This window comes from Cydia pomonella, chromosome 1, assembly GCF_033807575.1.
Source record: "Cydia pomonella isolate Wapato2018A chromosome 1, ilCydPomo1, whole genome shotgun sequence".
Taxonomy (NCBI): Eukaryota; Metazoa; Arthropoda; class Insecta; order Lepidoptera; family Tortricidae; genus Cydia; species Cydia pomonella.
The window spans coordinates 4725481-4740897 of NC_084703.1; the positions used below are offsets into that span (position 1 = coordinate 4725481).

Here is a 15417-nt window from a genome sequence, read left to right on the forward strand (position 1 = left end):
TCCTCCCTTCTGACGTGTCGGAAGCCGGTGTTGCTCGAAGTTTCTAAGATAAAACATAATTTACTATAATAGTTAATTCACGCTCAAGTTCTGTGTAAGCGATCGTTTACCGTAATATTGACTAACATTAAATATTACTTATATATTACAATTGACAACATGACATTTTTATTAAACCTGAAACTTTACATATGATTTGGAAGTATTTTGCTTCCTGAACACTGCAATATATTCATATAAATCTAATATGGCTTATTACAAAAAATACAATAGAATGAAAAAAATGTTGTGATTTTACCAATTCTACGGCACGATACGTGAAATGCCATTAATCACAAAAAAAAATTAGCTGTCACAATATTGGATTTGACATTGTCAATTAAATACGACGTATTGATTGAATTTCAAAACAAAGACAAATTTATTTATATAATCAAGTTACTATCTAATAAACCTTTTTTAAAATGGACAGAGTCGTATAGATCGATGAGGTATATACTCCTCCAAAGTATACCAAACACTGTTTCGTCCCTTACCTACTGCAAAAATAGCAATAATGATTCGTTGAAGATATCGGTACAAACATTTAATTACATTACATTCGTTAGTATTTATCCGTCGATCCGTCGTCAGATTAATTAAGTCATGTTTTTTTTTTTCTAAAGAGATAAGAACTAACTTCTAGTGTAGAACTGGAGTTACGCCATTTTAGAATAAGTACATAAAAAAAAAAATTAAATACAAAACCTAGTAAAAAAAAATAAACTATTAGCGTATTCCTCGTCTCAATTAAAATGTAAAGAACCAATAAAATGATAGGGTCAGAAAATTGAAATGTTGTCAAATAAAAATCATAATTTTTCGCATCACGACATTCAGGACTGGATTTTAGGATTTAAAAGGTGACAAGTACCTGCGGCGCCTGCACTGATGCGCTGCGTTCCTGCAGACAAGACTCGATATTACATGAGCTGGCCTGCGCTTGCAGATTATCCCCGAAGCTTGTTTCGACCGCCCAAAACTGGCCGGTCTTTGTCTTCCCTATATCATGTCAAATATATTAAAGTTATAAGTGTTGTAGGATGTTGGCTTGCGTAACTTCTCCTTTATCAAATCACAGGGCGATGGAGTGTCAAATTTAAAACGCACAATTTTGCTCTCGATCATCTCATGCAAGTACGGAGCGGCTACAGGCTTTAAGCGGGATGTGAGGACTTTACCAAACTGCGAGCATTTACCTCTCTTTACTTTTTGCCGAAGCATATACGACATGTCTGTTGTTAACGGGAGTAGAGGCTCAGGGGTTTTCATCTGCACTTCCTCAGGGCATTCCTCAATAAAGTTCGGTTCAAAGAGGTCTTCAAAAGAACTGGCAGTACTGATGACTTCTTTCTTTGGTTCAGGCTTGTACGGTGTCTGCAATGCTTGCATGAGATCTATAACACATTTGTCTTCCTCTAATTTAAGTCGACGGGTTTCTTCGACTAGTCGCTGCTGCTCCTCTTCCTGCTGCCGTTTGAGCTCTTTGGCCTTGAGCATGTTTGATAATTGATGAGCGAGAACATTGTCGATGGGGCTAGAACCTAACTGGAATGTGGGTATGTTGATTCGGTGGCCGGGCGGTGTCAATTTGGTGTCAGACTGGACACCAATCTGCCCGGCAAGCCGTGGGATTTGGATGTGGTCACTGAGGCTGTGGCTGGCCCCTTCAGATTGGCCTTGAATGCTGGTTTTGGACAGGTGGCTGTCCACCAAAGCCAGCAGAGATGTGAACGAACTTGAATCCGTCATTTTGGTAATCTGGAACAAATGTTGATACTGGATTGTTTGCAAGCCTATTTTAAGATAAGCACACAACATACAAATACTTTTTTGCAAAAGCCTCGATTTTAATAGGACGAAATAGGACACAGTGTTTAGATCATTATTATTTTATATTTTTATTTGATACACTAGCAGCTCTTGGAGCTGATGCGTGCACTTGTGTTTATTTAGCACTTTTTAATTGACTTATATCTAAGGATGGGCCTAATGGGCAATAAGAATGGAACCAGTACAGCGGTGTCACGCACACAAATTCAGGCCAATTGTGCAGTCTAACGCCACAACACGATTGGTTGATAAGTTCGCATCATGCGCTCAATTGGTCGCAATTAGTTGAGTTAGACCACATGATTAGCTCAAATTCATGAGTGACACCACTGAATTAGCACCATTCATAGTGCCCGTAAGGCCCGTCCTTAGATATATAACAATGGTTCAGATATGTTTGCAGAGAATGAATATGGTGTAATCAATGCACCCTCAGTGTATTCTTTTAAAACAAACTCGACATAAATGGAGAAAACACAAGTGCAAGAAATTGATGTGCACGTATCAGCTATAAGCTGCCTGTGCATTCATAAATAAATAAATAAATAAACACGAATTTTAAGTTTCATGTATTACTGACACGTTTCAAGAAAATCGCTTACGGTGATATGGTCATGAGGCGAAACAAAGAGCAAATGACTAGAGCCCTCATGAAAATCGAACAGCCTAAGAATGGCCCAGGACGCCGACCGACTACCTGGATGGGGATGATTTCCAAAGAGATGAAGACGACGGGTTTAAAACCCGAAGCATTTGCTGAAGGTTAAAACAATGCAAGGCCACGACTTTTCAACAATAAAGTATTATGCAATTTGTCCTGCTTTTAGTGAAACGTCCACTAATTAATGAATACTGCGTAGTTTCTGAGTAAAGAATATTCATTTAACGATTACTTACAGGCTTATCCGGTTCAGCTGTCTTTTTATTACAGGTGTTCCTACGTCACAATGTTTATTTATTTATGTTTTCATAATGTATTATGTACTTAATGCACCAAAATATTACAAATTGAAAATCAACCAGTCAATCAATCTTTCGTGTTATGGCTCCATCAAGGTGTTGATGATTCTGCCAATGTCGAGGTTGGATAAGACACGGCTAGTATATGAATATTATCATATTATGGTCATAGACAGTGCTCGGTGGAGTATCCGATAAATCTCTAAGAAATACAAATTACCACTAATAGACTATTGTACAATAATATGATACATACTACAATTTAAGATTATTTTTAGCTAGGAATTTATTCAAAATACCACAAAACGGAGTAAAAAGTAAAAGTTAGTAAAAAGTTAATATTTACTGGATGGCTAATCTTACGAGGAAGAAAATCATATATAGGATAACGATTCTAGGACACTCCAATAAAATATGATTTGTAGTACCCTCGTCTTACGTCATCTTACGAGGAATACAGCACAACAGACAACAACTGGCAAATGGCGCATAGAATCGTCACCGCTGAGAAACTCAGGTGGGCCATAGACAGCTTCCATCCCTTCAAGGCGGCTGGTCCGGATGGGATCTTCCCTGCTCTCCTACAGTGGAGTCTAGGACTCATCCAGGAAACTCTAACCGATATCATGGTAGCCTGCCTAGCCTGGGGGTACGTGCCCAGGAGATGGAGGGATGTCAACGTGATTTTCATACCAAAACCAGGTAAGAATGACTACACGGCTGCTAAATCCTTCAGGCCCATCAGTCTCACATCATTCCTGCTGAAAACTCTGGAAAAACTGTGCGACAGGGATCTGAGGGATCGAACGCTAAAGAACATACCGATGCACAACAACCAGCACGCGTACAGCTCAGGTAAATCCACAGAGTCAGCCCTACACATGGTTGTAAGCCGCATTGAGAGAGCCATCCACGACAAAGAACTGTGCCTCGGCACTTTCATTGACATCGAGGGCGCTTTTGACAAGACCCACTTTACCAGTATAGGGAATGCCTTGGAAAGCCATGGCGCGGAACCCGGACTAACAAAGTGGATCATGAACATGTTAAACAAGAGGATTATAAGGTATGCAGGTCAACCGCAGGCCGTAGCAGCGGTGAGAGGATGTCCTCAAGGGGGAGTCCTGTCGCCTCTGCTGTGGAACCTGGTAGCTAACAACCTTATAACCAAACTGAACGAGGAACACTTCTACACAATAGGCTACGCTGACGATCTGGCAATATTGATATCAGGTAAATTTGCCAGTACAGTATGCGACCTCACCCAGTCAGCTCTCCGGATCGTAGAACGCTGGTGCAGAGAATTTGACCTATCAGTTAACCCCACCAAAACAGAAATGGTAATGTTCACCAATAAAAGGGCGCTTGGCAACTTTACCAGACCAACACTTTTCCAAACCGAGCTGCAGCTGACCGATGAAGTTAAGTACTTAGGACTAACTCTCGACAGTAAACTCAATTGGAACAATCACATCAACAAACGTATAGACAAGGCGGGAGTTGTCTTTTGGCAGTGCAGAAGGATGATTGGTAAGAGGTGGGGACTGAACCCGAAAATCACCCTTTGGCTCTATAAGACGATAATCCGCCCCCTACTCTGTTACGGTGCCCTGGTTTGGTGGCCAAGAACAAACATAGGCAACGTACGAGACAAGCTACAAAGACTCCAAAGGCTCGCATGCGCGGCCACCACTGGCTGCACGAGGTCCACTCCAACTGCAGCCATGGAGGTCATGTTAAACCTTCCACCGCTGCACCTACAGCAAGAGGCCAGTCTCTCAGCGGTAAGGTTGCGAACCCTTAATATATGGTCTAACAGCATAGGAGCTCTCCACACAACATGCCTGGAAAAGGTATATGACGAATTTCCAGTGCTTAGGTCGGGCACGGATCGGATTCACAAACAAGCTATCTTTGACAAAAGGTACAAAATACAGTTATATGAGGACGACAACCACGAAGGACTCAATCTCCGGGAGCTGAGAATCTTCACTGATGGGTCCAAAACAGACAGCGGGTCGGGCTCCGGAACCTTCTCAGAAGACCTGAACATGTCAATCACCACACCGCTAGGAGCCCATAACTCGGTATTCCAAGCTGAGTGCATGGGCATCTTAAACGCGGCGGCTGCCATCATTGCAAGGAAGGTAGTAGGATCCTCCATCCGCATACTCTCCGACAGTAGAGCAGTCTTAATGGCTCTAAATAGCCATATAATTACATCCAAACTTATACACGAATGCCACGAACGACTAATGGAGGTATGTCATAATAATAATAAGATCACTTTACAATGGATCAAGGGACACAGTGGATCCCGGGGTAACGATGCTGCGGACGAGCTTGCCAGGCAAGGATCGGGTGCGGGGGCGATTGGTCCGGAACCGATTCTTCCGATACCGTTTAGCAAGGTACGCTCAATGCTGCTGGCACGTACAGGGAAACTACACACAGAACACTGGCTGAATCAGACTGGATGCAGACAGGCAAAAGAAGCCATGCCTGGCATCAACGGAAAGCTCACAAGGGCGCTCCTTCAACTAGGGAAGGTCCGACTGAGTATGGTAACCAGTGTCATAACAGGTCATGGACTATTTAACAAACATCTTTTCATAACAGGTGTCACAGACAGTCCCTTATGCCGAGGATGCATGGAGACAGAAGAAACAGCCTCTCACGTGGTGCTGGAATGCAGCGGAGTGGCCCCATACAGGGCAAAACATCTCGGATCCCCGAGAGACCTCCCTGAGGTCCTACTCAACATCAAAGGTTTGATAGGATTCCTCGAGGAGTTGGGCTGGCAAGAGTAGCCGACCCTCCACCCCCCCTTGTCACGCAAAATAGGCGCCAGTCGTCGAGTTGCGGAAAATCGCCCGAACTACAATGAGCAATACAATAGTACCCTCGTCCAGTCCACACTCACAGATAGAGCTGACCCTTATCCTCATTTTGGCCAAACGCACAGGGGAACAAATGAATATATGACGTGATTAATTTTGAAAACCCCTGGTTCTTGAAAAACCATGGTCTAATTGGGATATATGGCTGCAAGCTACCATAATGTATGATACTTCCAGTTTTATAAGACGCTTGCCACACTGACTTTTCAACAAAAAAGTATTATGCAATTTGTCCTGCTCTTAGTGAAATGTCCACTAATGAATACTGCGTAGTTTCTGAGTAAAGAGTATTCATTTAACGATTACTTACAAGCTTCTCCGGTTCAGCTGTCTTTTTATTACAGGTGTTCCTACATTACAATGTTTATTTATTTATGTTTTCATTATGTATTATGTACTTAATGCACCAAAATATTACAAATTGAAAATAACACTGCGTATGTATGACACAAACAATGACATGACGTCACTGGACGTCACAAAAAAATTGTGACATGACATCGCGTTACGCGGTCCTAATTGGACGCTGTCAAATACGCAGAAATATAAACTTATCTATGTCGAAATGATGATTTGTAAACCTATTACAATTAAAAAAATCCTTCTTTCCAACTAAGTATTTTTAGCGCTTTTGCCCAGTATTTCAAATAAAAAGAAATAGACAATGAATACTAGTAATCTGCGCAATCCACTGCGCTCTTTAGTGCGCATGCGCTTTTTTCACCACCGACGAGAAATGTGGCAACAAGGTGGCAGCACTAGCATCCATGTTTATCGCGCCGTCCCGTCCCGTCATACGTGACGTTTCTATCCCATCGTACACAGGAGTAAACGAAATAAAATAAAAAAATACACAAAATTATTATAGTTCCTATTCATTGCATTTAGTAGCTGCTATGCAGCTGAGTGAGTTTGGGATACCCGGACAGTCCTGCGCCCGCAATGCCAGGGGTAAAATATGAGCAGCTGTCAACCAAAGCTGAAGTGGAAGAAGATGTAACTACTGCTAAACCTAAGAAGAAATGGTCTGAGGTCTGGTGCCAGAAGGGTCTGCTGTCTCTAGGGTTAATTCTTCTGTACTTCTCACTGTCGATCGGACTGACTTTCTACCAAAGATGGCTATTGAAGGTGAGCACTCAGTATTATCTTGTTTCATATTGTTTTATCTGTTTACACCAGTATCTTTATGAGTTTAGCGAACGTTCTTATTAATTAGATTATTCTATTATTTTGCTGAATGTGATAAAGCGATCGTTAATCCCGCTAAGCTTATGAAAAATATAATTTTATTGTTTTTTTTCTTAAGTATTTTTTTAAATTCTAAGTTGTATGGCCTATGCTTATCCAGCATGACAAAGTACCTAGACAAAACAAAATTATTAAAAGTATAGCATACCATAGATACTGTTTAAACTAAAAGTTGGGATTCATCTAAAAGATAATTCGTTTTTTAGAAACAATAATAATTCTATCACATTATTCTAAGAACACGATTTAGTCAGGTAAATGGAAATCTATACCAGAATTTTTAAATAATCTAAAAGTTAATTTGTTTATGAGGAAAACACCTACTATCCTGTTAAAGTGTATTTTCTATTGTATTTTTTTAATCACTCACCTGCATTTGCTATTATCCTTCTAAGCACAATTTAAAATATGTGTATGTAAACCTAGCTGCAAAAAAACATGGCCACTTTATGAACAAATTCCATTTATAATGTGTCCAACAATTTTGCATATCTATTCACTACCTTAATGTTTAAGGAATATGGTTGTGTACACATATTTTTGGTGCTTTGTCCATGTCAATATTTAGGACATTAACTGTACTGTATATTTTTAATCAATCAATAACATTACAACCTTGGAAAGTAGTAATTTGTTTTACAAGGGGGCAAATTTGTTGTTTAACTGTTCATGTTAATATTGATACCAGAGCAAGCGAAAATTTAATTTACAGGGTTAACCAAACTATAAATCAAATTCAAGTGAACTTTATTATATTTTTATCATTCAAAATTATCTCTTAAAAATCAATGAGGAAACAACTCAAAATTTTCATCATATTACTTTTCCACACATGTGGATAAATTGCAACTTTCTCATCAGTTTTTGAAGTATCAAGAGAGCCTTTACAAGTTGGTGTGGCGAAATTTGTTTTTTTCATTGCAGTCAGTTATACTTGGCAATAAAATAGTTTTCCCCAATATGCTCTGAAATGTTCACCTTATTGTAGCAAAAATAGTATGGGAAGTTCTTCGTTATGGTCAAACTCAAATTTAAAAAATTCTAACCATTATTGTTATGTTTTAGCAGATGGGAAATTATTACTGTATTGTTTTTTTACTTTTTAAAAAACATGTATTCACTAAAAAAACCACAAACAGCCAATGAATATAGCCGTGGGCTGCATCTACAGTCAGCATCATTTCAAGCTATAGGATAGAGTTGTGTAGGACCGTCGTGTATGATCTTGCAAATACTGCTTAATAAAATTAAAGACTACATAACTTTTATATTTTTTTAAGGATCTCATGCGTGCAAATACAGCTTATATTGCACAATTATATTGAATGAGCGAATATTGAATGGTACTGAATGGCTGAATAGTTGTGCCTTCAACTTTTAAAAATATAATTAAAGAGGGAAATTGTTTTTGACGTTTTCGATTTGAGTGCTGATTAATGCTTAAATTATATTTATTTTACCTGATTTCCTGGCATGTTTGGAGAAATGGAGAAAAGCACTATATATGCCTCGGCAGGAACAGCAATTCGTGGATTCGTCTTCATTGTCAGACGACGCGACGCACACAAAATCATTTACCTATTTTCTTTTTTTTATTCTTTTTTTTTCATCCTGTTACCCCCTGCTGGGGTGTAGGGCTCGAACCATTTTCTTCCACTGACTCCGGTCCTGGGCAGCTTGGGTAACCTCCTCCCACCCCATCCTCAATACACCCAACTCTTGCATACCTAGTTTCTGATAGAGTGAAATCTAAGTCTCGCTAAGAGTTAATTTCCTAAATAAATGCTATATTATAATTAGATTAAGATAAAGATATCTGTAGACAGAAACAATTCAACTAAGACTTTATTTGACACAAATTATTATTTGTCTTCCCATATTATCAAAGATTTTTCATTATTTTTACAAATGACATGAAAGTAATAACGTAAATACAGGTGTTTTTGGTCTTCACATTAGGCTTGTTTACCGATTGAAGAATGTTTATTACCAGTTCATGTTTGCTACTGAACGCATGTAGAAAATGTATAAACTCGCAGTAAACAATTATCAATGTGTTACCCGTATTTAAACTTAACCTTAGATAGCGAAAAAATACCAACCATGTGCACAGTGATGTATCAGGTCTTATGGAATTACTGATAAGGTGTTATCTTTATAACCAAAGATACCTTTTGCAAACTATACATAAAAATAGTTCTCAATACTAACGTTCCAATGTAATGTAAACCCTAAATGGCTCAGCAATTAAAGTCCGTGACTGTACAAATAGTTTTGAAGTGTAATAACTAATAACAAATGACTAGATGCACTGAAGACATCAAGCAGACAATCGCTATGGCTAACACAACCTTCAATAACAAAAAAAATAACAATGGGATGCACTCCGGGAGCGCAGGCATACATTTTCGCCGCGCGGTAGAAAGAGAGGGGGATACTTCCTCTCCTACGCCGCGCCGGCGGTCCACTGGCTTCAACTTGTAACAGTTTTTCGATCAGGTCACGTGTCCGTCTTACGAGTTTTCACGGTCACGTGACCTGTCGCGAGTTTCAGATAAATAAATTTTTTCCCCATCAAAGAAAAAGTGCACAGCGCCGCTAAAGAAGTTTTCACTTCAAAAACAAAAAACTCAAAAAAGAAGCAAAGAATGTTATCTGTTGAAATATCGACCTTACCGTCTAAGCAAGAAGATTTACATTGCAATGCTATTTTTTTGATGATTGTATTCATTAATTTGTTTCCCAGCTATTTGTCGCACTGTATTGTTTGTTTAAGTGTTAATGCCATGTTTACGCAAACTGCTGTCAAAATAGTTATATATGACCACTTTTCTTTGTAGATTATTGTACCTAAGTACATATTTATTGCTGAAATATTTTAGCAGTAAAGTACTTATGGGTAATTTTTTATTCAAGATTTTTTTATAGTCCATATGGTATCCAAGCCAAGTTTTGAAAGTAATATGCTTGTGTACAGTCAAGTGCAAAAATATGTATCGAAAGAATCATCTCATAAATATGGTACTACGCTCTTATTACACTGGCATAAGATGCTATGGGACATATTTTTGAGTAAGATGTGTACACCCATATTTTTACACTTGACTTGCCGCCGGCCGGCCGAGGCACGTCTACACTGGCCGTGTTGTGCGCGAAGAAATTGCTATTAATTTTGTTAGTTAAATTCACATAGCATATTCTTCATTCTGAACCCTTCGGCCGCCAAATATATCCACAGACGCGCACGGCTACAGTTTAATATTGACCTTCATTAATTCCTATAAAGTTTATTGTACGTGTCATCCACGGTGACGCGCAAATCTGTCCTTTAATTACATGACGTTACGAGTCAAGGCAGGCGTCTTCGTGAATGACACTATCCATACCATGTAAACGCGGGCGTGGCGGTCAAAACTTAAATACTGAACTCTGCTGCCTTTTTCACATGAATATTTTGTTGGCTTACTTATTTGAATACAAAATGTACAGAATAAAAATAAACACTTTTTCCATTAGAATCAAAAGATCTCGCAATATTGAGTAAAGTAAGGACGCCAAGCACGAAGAATTGCGTACATTAACCCGCCATTTCCTATATCTATCGCACGCGCATTGCTGTCCCGCTGATGATGCCGGCGGTCAAAGCCACTGTGCGAGCGGTACAGCAATATAATTATGAGCATGCGTATGCGTTAGAAGTAGAAAATAGCGGGTTAACTTATAAAATTATTCGTGCTTAGCGTCCTTCTTTAGAAATAATATTCTCAACGAAACTTTATTTCACAGGACTTCCGCTACCCCCTAACGGTAGTGATGTACCACTTGATAGTGAAATGGTGTCTGTCCGTGTGCGTCCGCTGCGCTCGTCACTTCGTCACCGGCTCGAGCCAGTTGGTGCTGCCGTTCATGACGTGCTTACGCTCCGTGGCGCCCACAGGTACCTGACGCTACCCGCTGACAGTTGTACATGATATTGAAGTGTCCATGTGCGTCCGCGGCATGCATCACCTCGTCACCGGAGCAAGTCAGCTAGTGCCATTCATAACGTTCTTACGCTCCGTGGCGCCCACAGGTACCGAACGCTACTCGCTAACAGTGATCTGATGTGTGCGTCCGCTGCCGCTGCCCGTCACTTGGTCACCGGCTCGAACCAGCTGACGTCCGTTCATGACGTGCTTACGCTCCGTGGCGCCCACAGGTACCTGTCGCTACTCGCTGACAGTGACCTGATGTGTGCGTCCGCTGCCGCTGTGCGTCACTTCGTCACCGGCTCGAGCCAGTTGGCGTCCGTTCATGACGTTCTTACGCACAGATATGTACCTGACGCTATCCCTGCTGATAAAGTGTGGTAGTTCCATCACAAACGTGAAATTTCTATGGGCTTGGAACAAGCTCCCAGAACACGTGGCTTCCGTACAAAATGTGAACCAGTTTAAAAATAAATTAGACAAACATATTGTATCTGCTACTCGTTCATGATAACTATCTTTTTGATTTCTGGATACAGATCATATCAGTTGTCATAACTGCCTACCTGCTCATTAGAAAGAAAAAAAATACAGGTTGTTGCGTTACGAGTACCACGCCGTGAAATCGGCTTAGAGTTAGCTTAGCGCTAGCCGGTCTATACACGTTACAAAGGTTGTCTGATTTGCCCGAAGGGGCATTCAACGATTTGTGGCTAACGAAACATTTTTGCCTTTTATGGCTGCTACCTGAATCAACTCCGTAAAACTCGGGAATGTTCGCCAATTCTTTAACTAAGTCTTAGAAGAATGGCGTTACGTAAACGATATTTTCGTGAAATGCCCCCGAAACGGGTGACTATAATTCCAATGAACCAGTCATGCCGTTAAATGTTATTTACAAAGCTTTTATTTAACTTGCAATGTTTGTATGTATGTATGTTCTGGTCAATTCTTGCAAGCTAAATTAGACCCGTTTCTAGTACTTCTTCATAAATATGTGAGTTGGGTGACAATGCAATATTATTGATTTATTATACAGTCACGTCTGAAAATATCGGTACGAAAAATGTGCCAAAAGTATATATACAATACCTTAATATATGAGCAATACAGTCGTGTATACATATTTTTGGCACATTTTTCGTATCGATATTTTCAGACGGGACCTTACCAACGAGGCGATCTGTTCGTTGATGGAAACGGGAGGTGGCCATAGGAACTGTGATAGAACAACGTAACGTAATTGTGTTTGGGTTCGTTAAAATTGTCTCGATAAGTATTATTTGCCTGTCGAAAGAAAAGTACAGTCAGCGATAAAAGCTAGTAAGAGACATGACATTTTTGACATAACTTATTTATATTTTTCACCCAGGACTCGCAAGCGGCATAGACGTGGGATTCTCTAACTGGGGCCTGGAGCTGGTGACCATCTCGCTATACACCATGACGAAGTCCACGACCATCATCTTCATACTTGGCTTCGCTATCTTACTCGGTTTAGAGAGGAAGGTAAGTTTTTTTTTTTAATTCTCTGAAAAACATTTTTTCATATAGGTATTCGAATTAATGCCACAAGTTTAGCGATTGCAATCCGGATTATCCGACGTTCGAAAATACGGACTCTACTATTTACAATCAGTTTTAAAATCGGAATTATTAAAACAAAATGTCTCCATATGGTATCTCCAACTCTCCTTAAACATAAAGTAGAATGTCGATATTTGAATGAAAGTGCCGTAGGTTTAGAGAGCGGAGTTTTGAAAAATCGTACCATTTTTTTAGATTACAATACGGTTGCCAATAACTTAATTAGCAATCTTGACGATTTACTCTAGTGACTTCATCGATTCGAATCCTGATTTACACCGGACGATATTTGATACGAATAACCTGTCAAGGCGCTTAAATCGACTGGGATATAACCTTGATTACCTTTTGTATTGTTTTTATTGAGCTGCCGATATTTCGACGCAGTTACATGCATCTTGTTGTTGTTGTGTTGTTGTTGGTTGTTGTTGTTGGTTGTTGTTGTTGGTTGTTGTTGTTTGTTGTTGTAAGTGTAGTGAAACTAACCGTGAATCATTCAAAACTGTTAACCTGTGAAGGCGTTCTTATGGCAAGTGATAAAGTGGGACGTTTTGCCGGCCGCGGTTACATATAGTAAATTAATCCGTTGGCTCGTTGGGTGTACGACGTTCGGGAGATCGCGGGTCACTTCTGGATGAGATTAGCTCAAGACCGGGACGAGTGGTAAATAAATAAATATTATAGGACTTTTTTAAACAGATTGAGTCCCTCAGTAAGCTCAAGAAAGCTCGTATTCAGAGTACTCAGACAACGATATGTATATGTAATATATAAATACGTAGAAAACACCCATAACACAAACATCAGTGCTTATCACACAAATAAATGCCCTTACCGAGATTTGAACCCAGGACCATCGGCTTCATAGGCAGGGTCACTACCCATTAGGCCAGGCCGGTCCTCGTGGTGTGCACAAAGAGAGGCATATGCTCAGCAGTGAGCGATAAAAGGATGATGTGATATAAAAAATCAAAAGTTCGTGGGGCGTGGTGAATCCTGATATGTTGAGGGGTAAACTGAAAACATAATCGATTTTTTCATTGGTTTGGTTACTATAAACTAGTAACATATCCCAAAAGTTTTAATACATTTTAAGGCCGGTTGTAGATGTCCGGTGTTTTCGCCGGACAATTGTCCGGGTTAGGCGACGATGTCTGGTTTTCTTGGGTGTAGCTGTCGGTAGCCATGTACAAAACCGGACGTAGTCACGTAACACGGTCCGGTTTCCGGCGAAAACACCGGACATCTACAACCGGCCTGAAGCGGTTTTTATATCCGCTAATACCTAGATAAGCGAGTACAATACCCGCTTAAGTACTAGTTTTTTGCTCTGGTTAAAAAACGAGACGAATTGTCAAGCGTCCTCATTTTTTTATCCAATTGCGAATGGGTTTTGTAACAGGAAATCGTTCTTTGCTTTGCTCGAACGCTTTTTCCGGTATTCCGAGGTCATTAATTCTCGATATATCTTTTATAAACATTTATCCTCCTGTGCCTAAACATTATTATTATGTATAACTAGTAAATGTTACACTGATGCACACATAACTCACACCAATGTTCAGTCAGCTGCAGAAAGAGATAGAAATACCTCTGGATAGAAATTTAATTTAGAAAAGCTAACTGTTCGGCAGTGCGAGCGAGATGGACTGCGATCGAGTTCACGCAGTTACTAGCGTAAGCCGTACTGATGAAGGCATATCGTGAAACGTGGAAATCTTTGTCTCGCTCCTTCAGTCGAAAAACCCCGAGCAGGGCTCCTATTTTTGGACAGTTTGCCCTTCGGGCATCTGAAGCATCCTGACGAACCTATCCTACCTACCTATTGGTTTTTTTTTTTTTTATCTTTATTTAACGAGCTTAGTCTAAAAGACGATGCCGCTCAGTAGTACACATCGAGAAGTGTTCTTACACTAAAACATTTAAAACCTAAACAGATCATTATTTTCGTCTTTGGATGCCCACCATCACCATACTGAACAGAGCTCTAGCCTCCCTTGATTGAGGGAAAGCATGTGACTACCGTTAAAACATTACACAGGAACATTGCGATCTGCCTGATCTTACGATCGGCCGCCACCATAAGTATACTATAAGCGCAATTTCACTGTATGTCCTAAAATGTTCTCCTGAGTTACGAAAAGAAATGGACTGCGTAGCTCAACTGAATTTTTTTTTTCACAAATTGGGATTTTGTGTTTATTTCGCCCAGAACAAGAGGCTCTAAAAACTTACCAAATTTTATCAAATACTGACGAAAATAAATCGTCTACAAAAAAACTCGGCCCTAAAATCTGTCTGGAGAATGTTAGAAACATAATATACCTTCTTGTATCAAAATCAAAAAACATTTCAAAAGGCTTTTAGTCATAGCTTTAAGAGCAAATGCAATTTGATATTTATGACTTTTAAGTTGGTATATTTAGTTTTAAAACAATAATGTATACATTTTCACTAAAAGCTTTTAGTAACATGACACTCCTAGAACACAAGAGATTTAGATACAAAAATAGCACGAGTAACTTAATTTATGTTTACTAGTTTTGCCCTCAGCCGACCTTCATTTTAAAGGTTATATCTGTAATAATTAATACTTCATTTATACCAACTTTGAATTATTTTTAAAATAGTTACCTAGAATTTACTCTGATTTCTACATGTGACTCTAGTAGCCGTACCACGATTTGACACCTGTCGTTCACATTAGCGGCTGGATAACTCGATCTTAGTCCATCTCGCTCACACTGAGTGGATCGAGTAAATGTCAAATGCCAACTCGTGGTAGCCATGAAGATCAAGATTGTGTTCTGTGTTTTTTGTTATAATAAAGGAGGCAAAACAGCTGCAGTAAGCTATTACCGTGGTCCATGGACACCCGTATG

At 39.7% G+C, this 15417-nt stretch overlaps 2 protein-coding genes across 3 annotated transcripts in view; one reads left to right on the forward strand and one right to left on the reverse strand.

The window, feature by feature from the left end:
* Positions 1-301: 301 nt before the first annotated feature.
* On the reverse strand, positions 302-6194 carry LOC133518694 (uncharacterized). 2 transcript variants are annotated; one of them, XM_061852397.1, is made up of 2 exons: positions 6043-6194; positions 302-1800 (listed from the first exon to the last, which is right to left on the reverse strand). In XM_061852397.1, the coding sequence occupies exon 2, from the start codon at positions 1789-1791 to the stop codon at positions 1042-1044; it is 750 nt and encodes a 249-aa protein (XP_061708381.1). In that variant the 5' UTR covers positions 1792-1800; positions 6043-6194; the 3' UTR covers positions 302-1041. The 2 variants fall into 2 exon arrangements, with proteins under 2 accessions (XP_061708381.1, XP_061708459.1); XM_061852475.1 differs by lacking the exon at positions 6043-6194 and adding an exon at positions 2770-2919.
* Positions 6195-6516: 322 nt separating this feature from the next.
* Positions 6517-15417, forward strand: part of LOC133518823 (solute carrier family 35 member C2) — a 28564-nt gene continuing 19663 nt past the window's right edge. The window contains exons 1-3 of the mRNA XM_061852594.1: positions 6517-6860; positions 10767-10917; positions 12321-12457. Of these exons, the coding sequence (XP_061708578.1) occupies positions 6675-6860; positions 10767-10917; positions 12321-12457 (474 nt within the window). The 5' untranslated portion in view covers positions 6517-6674. The remainder of the gene's footprint in view (positions 6861-10766; positions 10918-12320; positions 12458-15417) is intronic.